At 38.0% G+C, this 11,370-nt stretch overlaps 1 protein-coding gene across 1 annotated transcript in view; it reads left to right on the top strand.

The window, feature by feature from the left end:
• Nucleotides 1–11,370, top strand: part of FOXP2 (forkhead box P2) — a 336,972-nt gene that overhangs the window by 272,345 nt on the left and 53,257 nt on the right. Inside the window, exons 5-7 of the mRNA XM_042872472.1 lie at nt 3,493–3,630; nt 4,812–5,006; nt 6,480–6,642. Of these exons, the coding sequence (XP_042728406.1) occupies nt 3,493–3,630; nt 4,812–5,006; nt 6,480–6,642 (496 nt within the window). The remainder of the gene's footprint in view (nt 1–3,492; nt 3,631–4,811; nt 5,007–6,479; nt 6,643–11,370) is intronic.

The following is an 11,370-nucleotide window of genomic DNA, read 5'->3' as shown; positions in this document are numbered from 1 at the left end:
AACCATCGTCATCCATCTAATTCCCAGTATCAACCTTTTCACTATACATCCCAGGCTGTCTTAAATTAGTGTATTGATATGTATTACTGTATTTGGCTTTGCCTGATATTCTTTCTAGACGTGTTAAAAATATGTTGGCTTGTGCATGTCTTAGTTTTATTTGGCAGGACTTTTAATGTAATCCAAAAAATGGTGGACAGCATGCATCAGAATCATGGGGAACTCTTTGAAACATAGACCCTCTGATCTGACTGTTCTTAAGAGGTTTTCTGAGATGCAGCATTTTGTAGGGTTGCTGTATGCATCATCTTCGTGACAGAGTTGGGAGATGGAGTTCTTTGAGGACATCTAGTGACAAATGAGCTGCAGTCACAAACCAAATATTTCACTTCATCTCTTCAGTTTTTCCTGAGATCTCTGTGAGAATTCGCTGGCAGTTTGCAGCCCTGTGAAAGGTCCCAGTACTGCACATGGTCTGATCTTTTCTCTGGGTCCCTCTGTTGCCCTCTGTCTGAACTGGCTTTCGATAAATTGGGAGATTCCCATGAAAAGAATTGGAATTTGCTTCTTTGCTACATTTTTGAGAGATCAGAGCAGCAGTCTTGAAAAATGTGGACACCAAAGCAGAGAAAAATTCCTAATGTACATAACTTCCCAGAGCATTGCACCCTTCTGATGTTCTTCTGGCCCATGTTCCACTGTAACAGTTCCAGTAGGAAATAAAGTGCAGTCAGGTGTATCCCTGAAGGCTGTGAAATGTGCCAATTTATAATGCCTAGTTAAAATTAGAGAAATCTTTTTGCTTAATAAGTTTTGCTGATTTGAAATTCAAGCTGTTTTCAGAATGTGCCTTTTATCCATAGGGAATAAGACCTATCGAGTATGATATACTTACATTGATCCTCACATACAGTTCTGTTAAGGCCAGTATCATCTATGTAACTATGTCTTTTACTAATGGTCATGACTGCCTATTCTCATGCTTTTTTCCATCATCCCAAAAAACAAGTGAATTAGGTTCTCTCCTCCAGCTTATACTGTTGAGAGTGACTGTTAAAATATAGAGGAAAAAGCAGGAAAAGACAAGCTCTTCGAGCATGCAGAGCAGGTGTGTCTCCAGGTATGAGAGCAAGTACACAGCCAGGGAGGTTCAGAACAGATGGTACCAAAGCCCAGCACAAATGGGGCTGGTGGAAGAAAAGCTGCATTTCCGACTGAGGAACAGAGCATGGCCTGCATCTTACTGGCTTCAGTCTTTAGCTCTGAACCTAAGCAAGTCAGGGCCACCTCCAGAGACGTCAATTTGCACTCTGTGTAGATCAGAATTTTTACTTGTGTGTTTGAACATACATCTGCCGGGGAAGAAGATAAGGAGCGGATGCCAAAGGAAGAGGGGAAGTGGTGCAACTCTTACCATTTGCTGTATGGCAGAATGGCAGGCATGCATGGGCCAGGAAAATTCTTTCAAGATTTAAAGATGAAAGCTAATGGTTGAACTGGGAAGGTGTTTGCCTTCTTCACTGTATCCCCATTCGTGTCACACATGAGAGTTCAGTAGCATAACTGAGGTGAAAGTGTTGCAAGAAGGCAAGCTGAGATCTCTTGTAAACAGGAGAAACTTACTGCCTTCACGCACAGGCTGCAGTCAGTGAGTTTTACTGCCTGCTTGTGCATCCCAAAGTTGTAACAAGTTGTTTTTTGGGCCCTTAAGACTTTGTAGTCTTAGAATAAAATATCACTGAATAGAGATGTGGTGTTTTCAATACTACAAAATCGGTGGGGGTCACCAAGATTAACCATCAACAAGTTAGATGCTTACTCAGTGTAGGTCTGGACTCAATGGGGAGGGACAGAAACATTCAGAGAGTGGTACATCCCATGCTAAAATAGTCCAAACTGGATCAGATATATCTTCCTTGGGATTTCCTTTTTTCTGTTGACTATAGAAAGAGTTCAGTGATAGCAGAGAGAAAATGTCCCACCTGATGGCTGAAAGTGAGAGATGAATCCTCCCCAAAGAGTTCAGTTGTGATGGAAGTCTGGTTTGTCTCTTCCCCTGTTTCAGAGTAAGGACTTCAGAACTTTTGCTCTTAAAATTCGTTCATTGTTTGCAAATGGTTATCTGACTTCTGAGTAGTGGAATTTTTACTTTCAGACTTTTCATTAGTGAGTGTTTTAAGAGATAAATTTATGTTGTGATGAATCGTGTGAGAGGTGGTAATCTGTACAGTATTGGATGAAGTAATTTCTTTTAAATGTAAATTGTAGAAGACATGTTTTTCTCTAAGCGTAAAGGCTTTTATGTAAAGCCTTTTGGGACAGATTCAAGTAATAAAAGTATTAGAAAAGTATTTCCTCTTAAGAGTTGCTTGTGATTTATTTTATTAAAAATATATGTATTTTTCTGATTTACAGAAGTCTGCAATGTCCTACAAAGTTATTGCAAAACAGTATTTCTATGCCAGCTTTCGATTATGCAGAGAACAAAAAGCACTGTTGAATGCTGCTAGACGAGGCAGTGGTTGCTTTTTCAAGAGTGAAAAACTTGTCCTGCTGGTGGCTATCTGTCTGTGTGTGGGTCTGGTTCATCAGTGGTTTCATACAGTGCACCTGCTGCAGTGGCTCGGCACATCCCTCAGGCTCTGTTAGAGGACTTCCCTCTCATCCATACACACACACGTTTGCTGTGCCTTTGCTGCTTACACCTAAGAGCCTGTGTGGGTGGGGGCTCATGCATGTGTGCACAATTAGATGAAAATAAAGCTGTGTCCCAATCAGGATCTATGCAAAAATGCATTTGTAGAGGTTAGTGGACAAGCCAATAATCTAACGAGAAGTCTACAAACCTTTCAGTTTTCATTTGAGTGACTGAAAAACATCTCCCTCTGCAGAGATCGGTAGCTGAGGTACACTCCCTTGTTCTGCATTCACAAAGTCCTCAGTATTTTTTTTCCTGTATAAATAAGACTAAAAGGACCATCTAAGCAAGTTTTCTGATGCTAAAATGATGTACTACACAAACACTTTCCTAAGCTAGGCATCTTTATTCTGTAAAACATTTACTGCTTTAAGATACTTATTTTTTCATCTGTTTTAATCACATCTTTTGAAAATGTCTCAATAGATTTTTCCATTTGTAACATTATGACACTTGATAAGATGATTGATTATGAAGTGTTGAGAGTCCTGCCATGCAATCATTTATTTTTAAATGCACATTTGTACTAGCCAATGCTGAAATTTCTTGCAGGAATACAGAAGAGATGCGAAACATAATGCTTGAGTCTGATCGAATCTGATGCCTCTGGAAATAGAGTGCCACAGTACTGTGGTCTTAAAATAACAGATTCTGACTGAAACTGGAACTTCACAGTGATAAATATTATGTAAAAAATTATGGTCCGTCTTTGGTACAAAATAAAAAAGATGTACAGCTGTGGTGCAGACGAACGAAGACGTGTTTGATGATGATATCTTTCTTTCTCTGTGCAGGTGCCTGTGTCAGTGGCCATGATGACTCCCCAGGTGATCACCCCTCAGCAAATGCAGCAGATTCTCCAGCAGCAAGTGTTGTCTCCCCAGCAGCTCCAAGCACTTCTCCAGCAGCAGCAAGCCGTTATGCTGCAGCAGGTAATGTGGGTTACCTGCTTTGGACCACTAGTGCAGGGTGTTCTCACAACTGTTAGCCAGATTTGATAGATCTTACTTGGCAATATTCCATCGCTCATTACACCAAAAAGGATGAAAATGAGTGTGAAACTTTTCAGTCTTTAAATTTCTTGCTTTAATTGCACAAGTGTGAAATTGCAATTTTGAAACTTCTAACGTTGTATTGAAAACAGCAGCAGCAGTGGCGGATGCATTACAAATACCGAACAAATTGATATTTAAATTTTCAAGTGCCTAGGCACATTTTAATTGTAGACTTGCCAAAGAAAGTGCGAATAGAATTGTAGATAATTGTTGCTTTAAAATTCATAACACTGTAGTGCTCCCTTTAGTCATACAAATGGTATGCGGTTATGAAATTTGAATGTAACAGCTTGTTTCATCATAGGAAAAAGTTGTTGTTTGTTTTCTTTTACATTTGCTTTATACTTCCAAAAATGTGTCCCAGATAAAGATGAAGGAAGAAGTTGCTGTTTCCTTAGCACAAAGTCTGGTGGCTAAGTGAAGAATGCATAAAGTTGCTATTCTTACAATAAACAGGTAGTGTCAGTGCTCAGTACCCTGGTGTAAGAACAGATTTTTGGACGCTTTGTTGTCATCCAGAAAATGATCTGTCTGATAGTCATACTTCAGTCATTGTGTGTTTAAACACTTTACTTTCTGATACCGTGATCATTACAGGCAGTTCACTTTCAGTTTTGAATCTGGCATTCCACTAAATGGGTTGACAGATTAATTGCTTTTTTTTTTTCTTTTTTTTCCCCTTAAGAAGCAGCCAGTTTAGTTTGGCCTTAGTGAGATGTTGGTTTCTTGCGAATAGATGAATACAACTTCTAATTTGTTATATAGGACATATGAGGAACTTAGGTATAGTTACTTCAGGAGTTAATTTGGCTCTTGCATTCCCTTTAGAATACAGATTTTCTATACCCTTCTGTTTAGGATGTTTTGGAATCTGCATTGGAAAATTTCAGAACCGCCTTGGAAAAAAATGTATGTAGATCTGCCTCTTCAAATCACACTTTTGTTATGAGGTGATTCTTAATGGCTACGCCACCATATGCCAATCTAGAAGAGTTTAGGAGATTTATAATACTTGAAACTTTTGCCTTTATTTATTAAAGTCAAAATGGTTTATTCAGCAACAACTACAAGAGTTTTACAAGAAACAGCAAGAGCAGTTACATCTTCAGCTTTTGCAGCAGCAGCAACAGCAGCAGCAACAGCAACAACAACAGCAGCAGCAGCAACAACAGCAGCAGCAGCAACAGCAACAGCAGCAGCAGCAACAGCAGCAGCAGCAGCAGCAGCAGCACCCAGGAAAGCAAGCAAAAGAGGTAGGAGCCAAGAGCCTTGCTGATACATACTGGTATAGGCTGACAGAAGCTTGGAAAAGATGAGGCTACTTCAGGTCTTTTCCTGTAGCAAGAATCCAGCCATCAATGATCCGTTCTTGTGTTTTTATGGGGCTTAATAGCAATGTCGATGTATTTCTCCTGCTCCCCTGTCTGAGATGTAGGATTTGAGCAGTCCAGCGCTGCTGTTGTCTAATGTCCACTAACGAACCTGAGTGTGCAGAGCACAAGCGGCGGGGGGACATCGTGCTGATTATCCTGCAGGCAGCCCGTTTTGAGGAGGGAGCCACACTTCTCTCCGTGGCACAGCTCAGAGAGCATGCAAATTTAGTCTGTGGCTGAAAAAAAAGCGATTGAGCACAGATTTCAAAGTCACAGGCCCCTGATTAATGAACTGCTACTGTAGGTTTGGAGTGGCGAGTAGAAAGTTACAGTTTGATGTGCTCATAAATCAACCTGACAAGCTGGTTTCTCAGGCCTAGCTTGCACTTGTCAGCAGACTGCATCAAATATAAACATAATACAAACAAAACATGTTGAAGTAGTTAAATTGATCAGCAGGTATCCTAGACGTTGTCTTCAAGCTGCCCATTATGCAAACGTTGAGGAAGCAGTCGTGACCTCCTGAGGCTTTGTTTCTGTTTGGATTTGTGAATAGAATTTCAGACAGCCATCAACTACAGAATAGAAATTGCTCCTGTATTTCTCCGGAGGCTCTGGGCAATCCACATGACTTGCTCCATTATGCAGTCTGTTTTCCAGTGAGCGCATCAGAAGTTTCTCTTTTCCCCAAACTAGAAAGGAAAGGTCTTCCACAGCAGCTTGTCTTTCTCTGAAGTGTGACTGCCTGCTTATACCCTCCTGAGTCTTTGCATACTCCAGTTTGTCTTGAAATGCCTCACAAAATTGGAACTTATACTTCTACTCATAATAGGGCACTTCTTTGCCTTGAATGCAGTGCTCGTTTTAATGTATTCCAACTAGAAGTGAGAGAGTGCTAACAGACCAGTGAAATGAAGGCTACATCCCAGTTTACTAATAGATCACTGGAGGCCGCGTTCATGGGCCACTGCGGACCAAAGTTAGTCAATTGGAAAAACAAGAGTGCCCTCAAATCACAGGAGGCCCTAAAGAGTTACACTTTTAGCATAGATGAATTTGTTATCATCTGCCATGAGCTGGGTGGTTTTGTTTTTTCAAACGGCTGTTATGTACTTTCTCTTGACCCTTTTCTTTAGTGTGTCATTGAGCATATCTTGACACGTTCCCTAACACCTAATAGTTTGAATGTATATAACAGAAAATTTCAAATGATTGCACTGTCCAAGTATTCTGCAAACAGCGTTATTATTTAATAACTGAGCTTAAAGGGAAATAAGTTGATTTTACATTTTCGGCTTTCTAGCCTCCAATGCCCACTTTATTCTTTGATGCCTATTTTTCTTTCTTTATCAGCAGCAACAACAGCAGTTGGCAGCCCAGCAGCTTGTCTTCCAGCAGCAGCTCCTCCAGATGCAACAACTTCAGCAGCAGCAACATCTGCTGAACCTTCAGCGTCAGGGACTCATTTCCATCCCACCTGGCCAGTCTGCTCTTCCTGTCCAGTCTCTGCCACAAGGTATACCAATAAAACAGGATTGGGGTAATTTCTAATTCACAACTTTTTTAACCATTCCCTTTGCAGGAATGCTTTCTGCATCCTTCCATCTCAACTTTCAACAATTTCCCGTTATGACGCTTCAAAATATTTTATTATTAAAATATTATTATTCATGTTACATTTTTTTCTTGAGGCAGATAAATTTGACAGCATACTTTTATGGAAAAAGTAGCTTTTTAATGGTTTTTTTTTTTTTTTCTTAGACGTAAGATGCATATTTATTAGCCTTATGCTATGAAAACAATTTCTAATAGCAACACTATTCAAGCACCATTGCTTTTCTCTGAGGAATTACTGGAGTCTGATTTAGTGTGAATGTTACCATTTCATTTAATATAAGTGAAGAGATATAAAAAGAATGAAAAAGTGATATTAAAGTTATCCTAAACCTCACATTTTCATTTTCTAAGAAAATAAAGTGTTTGGTATTGAAAAGTACTTTGAGTCTTCAACTGATGACACTCGAATTTAGGTACATCACTTAGAATTCATTTTCTTTGCTATTCCTTCCTTTTAGATGTGTAAAATATAAAAACAATTTTTGTAAGTTGTGAATGCAATAGTAATGAATTATGACTGACTAATAACAGTAAAGAACTTTACCAAAAAATATTTTGTCATGGTTGAAAGAAAATAGGACACGAGCTTTTGAAAAATGAATTAGCTTGGAAATAAAGACTACTTACATTTTGAGACAAGGCAGAGACTTCACTTGCTAAGGACTCTGTGACCCACACAGCATGTGTTTCTATTTGTGTTACTGTATAGAGGTGAGCTAAATGTCTGTCATAAAAACTACATAATGTTCTGATCTTTGGCACTTTGGTCCTGCAGCGAGCATTGTTTAGACTGTGTTCATGACAGATAACCTTACTTTTAATTGGCCTTTACGCAGTATCTGGTTCCTCCACCAGATAACTGTTATGAAATCGAAGCTTCGGTAATTAGATGAGCAAGGGCAGAGTACACAGTGTAAGACAATAGTGTAACAAAAAAAAAAACCAACATCAAAAAGAAGCAGAAGAAGGCATGAGAAAGATGTGACCATTTAAAGCTTCAGTCACTGGAAAGCAGAGAAAAATGTGTAAGTTGTTTCCATATATTGTGTTCTGTGGAAAAACTGTAAACATACCTAAATTTATAAAAATTGTGGCAGCAGGAGAGAGTCACAAATTAGCTATCACATCACACCTTATTATTTGGGAAGAGCAGTGAAGAGTCATGCTGATTCATGAGCTTGGACATGTGAGAGTGATAGTACTGGTTTCCTTCTGTGCAAAGTCAGATTGGGCCCAAGTGGAAAAAAAGTAATTGAAACACAGCCTTTCTCTGAACACCTTCACCTCCTACAGCCTCCTCTTCTACCATCTGTTGCAAGAGGAATTCCTCAGGTTTTCTCTCTCTCATTGAGCAATCCCCATAGATTTCCCTCAGCACTCCTTCCAAATTGCTTTCATATTCATTAATTTCATGCAACAGTCATTCATCCTCTTCTAGTAGAAAAACATAAAAATATCCTTTTTTAAATAAATAGTGTAAGTTATGGCCAAAATTGATATTAAAGAAATTAAAAGAATATGAAATGTTACAATTAAAATATATTCAAATTGTTCTTTTTAAAGTAAATCTCCTGTTTGCTTTTGCCCTGTTTTTGTTTTTAATAATAATGAATGCTAGTGAAATACTTCATTCTTCCAATTTTGTTTTCTAGTATCTGCTGTGTATGTGGGATTCCTCTAAATGTAGAAGTGAATTGGTAGGACCTTGATGTTTGGTAGGACTGATAGGAAACATTGGACATTTCCCTAGGAAGACCTCTCAGTGCCTCCAGAAAGGCCACTGAGTGCAAGGGGAGCTAGAGTGATGAGAGTAAGAAGGAATATCTTTCTAGAAACACGCTGAAACAAGTTGAGAACCAAATGCACAGCTGTGCTGACTCACAGTTCTTTCAGTGGGCTTCTATTATATCTCATTTCCTTGATAGGAAGAAAAAGCACCCCATATAGTTCATAATGTAATGAAGATTAGTGCTTTTCAGATCTGTTGAAATTTTCTCCTAAACCTTAGATTTACGCATAGAAAGTATCTAATCTATACTGATTACTAATTCTATCACAGATTTCCCTGTTTGGAGTTTGTGCAAGAGTAAGATAATCAATCTTTTGTTTCATTTTTCTCATAAAAATGTGGCACTTTTTCTGTGGAAATGTTAAATTAAGCCATCAGAACTTATTTAAAGCAGTACACATTGGATGTGGTGAAATGTTTTTCTCCTTCCACTGTGTTACAGGATATATAATACGGTTATAGAGAACGATTTACAGATGTGTAACACAAACATTTTTATATGTATCCACTTAGATTGCAGTTACAAGGATGACTAAAACAATGAGAGAAGCACAGGGGGATTCTTGTTTTCTAAGTTATTGGTAATAGAGTCTAGTAAAACACAAATTATTACTGACAAAGAAGGTTTTTTGCATTTCTTAGTATGAAAAGACATAACTTCCACGTACAGCTGTGTGGTTTGCTCCAAGCCTAGTTACTGCCTTTAAAGGACAATGTTTTTCTCTTAATGATTAGGTACAGCAAATAAGATGTAGGATTTGTTTGAGCATTTATTTTGAGTGAGATCTTCACTACCCTATATCCAGTGGCTCACATTAAGTTACTTCTGTGTAATGCTATGCTAATGTTTACCTAAGTGCAAGGGTATATAAATGACAATAATTAAAAATAAAAGCTTGAATTTTGTCAGACTAGGTAGGAAAATGAAAAACAAGTTCATGGTTGAGTTTTATAAGTGTCCATTTTACTATTTATTCAAACGTATAAGTAGGGTAGATAGTAGTTAGTAGAGTTAGAAAACCAATCTCAAAATTCAAGAGTTGCTGCTGTTAGAATACTGTAGAGTGAATTAGTATTGGTTCTTTTCACCATAGTTCTTATTTTTTATCCCATCCTGGGTATCATGTTTCATCCTTTCTCTTTTAATTTAGTGTGGAGAGGGTATTTTGAGAATTATCACAATCCGTGAAACTTTAAAACTTACCTTGTTTTTACATCGAGACTAAAATACCTGTCAGCCATTTTACAGGTCTCTTGTAAAATGGAAGTTAGCCTCTTCTAGATGCCAAAACTACAAAATGGTTGTAATTTACAATTAATTATATATTCCCTTCTTAATTTGATACTTTTGAAGTGCTGGCCCTTGATCCTTTTATCCTAAAGGGCAGCTGACTTTCAAGGTGTTCTGAAAAAGTGATAAAATTAATCAGCCTGAGCCTAAAGAGAAATTCGTCTCTGATTTTAAAAATCATTTGTAGCTTTACACTGTGGAGAGATGGGTTCCCAGACACTCGGAAGAGAAAGAAGAGGAGGAGGAGATGACACTACATGGGAAGGGCCATTATGGCAGTCACCTCCCACTGGGTGAATTCACCCACGTTCTCAGACTGCCTCTTATTGAGCTCCTGCAGGGCCCAAAGTTTGGTGATACGCATGTATGAAAATTTTCTTACCATAAATCACAACAATATGTTTTCCCTTTGATTATTCAAACGGAGGATTTTATTCTTTGTTTTAATTTAAGTATAAACTTAGTTTATTTTTTTCAGTTGCAGGAAGAATGGGAGAATTTGTAGTGAATAATGTCCTATGTATATCATGCCACCTAAATGAATAGGTTACTTTTGCTTTTAGTTTGATATTATATTTGCAAGTAACTGTTACTTACCATGCTAAAATGGGTTATTTGCAATGTTGCTGGGAGGTACCTCATGTACACAGCAGTAATTACTTAACTTCATTAAACAATTACAGCTAGTATTACTATCGCTCCAGTTACCTATCTCTCTAATGCAGTAAGTTCGAGCCTACCTTTTTTCTTCCGTAAAGCCTAGCTTTTTGGCTGTACAAATATGATTTAAACTCCAGTTTTAAGACTTACATTCCAGTCAGCTTTTTCACTTTGTCATTAACAGAGTTTGTCAATGGGTGTTGGTATCTAAAACAGAGAAGAAGAACACTAAATAGTAGTCTAAAAATGAGCTCCTTCTGTAATTTAAATAAAAATGAATATCTTCCAACCAATTTGTTTCCACACTACCTCCAGAAATTATTATTTCTGTAAATTACTTGCAGTCTCTTCTTTAATAGCTTTGCATACTTCATGGCGAGACAGTTATTGAGCAGTATTAAGGAACTTACTGTCATTTTTCATATTTCTCATTGAATCCATTCTAGCAGTGTGAGTTCTTATACCTTCAAAATAAAAAGGTATCTAAGAAACAGACTTTCTGAACAGTGAAGAAAGATCCTTACGTCTTTATGATGCATCTTACTTACCAAGCAAAACGATCCTTGGTTAAAAGTTTGAATGAATTTTAAATTTTTAATACTTTTCTGAAGACCAGTAAACTTCAGCTAATTCAGAAGGTTGGGACAAAAATTCAGTTCAGAGAACTTTGGTGTTTGGAATGCTTTGCATTCAAGCAGTTGAAGGTACTGTGACAGTGTCCCATCTACGAGGGATGCTCCCAAAGTAATGCTTCCTATTTTTTTTATGTTGACCCACAGTATCAGACGTGGATGTTGGTGATATGCCAGTATAGGCTGAACCTTGCCACCAGTATGCAGTTCCATTTTGTTGCTGTGTGACAGATGGCAGCAGAGGGGAGGTTTGAC

Source organism: Lagopus leucura, unplaced genomic scaffold, assembly GCF_019238085.1.
Source record: "Lagopus leucura isolate 7727_CA_CO unplaced genomic scaffold, USGS_WTPT01 Super-Scaffold_100008, whole genome shotgun sequence".
In the NCBI taxonomy this organism is placed as follows: domain Eukaryota; kingdom Metazoa; phylum Chordata; class Aves; order Galliformes; family Phasianidae; genus Lagopus; species Lagopus leucura.
The sequence above is the reverse complement of the archived record's forward strand: the minus strand, read 5'-3'. Positions and strand labels throughout refer to the sequence as shown.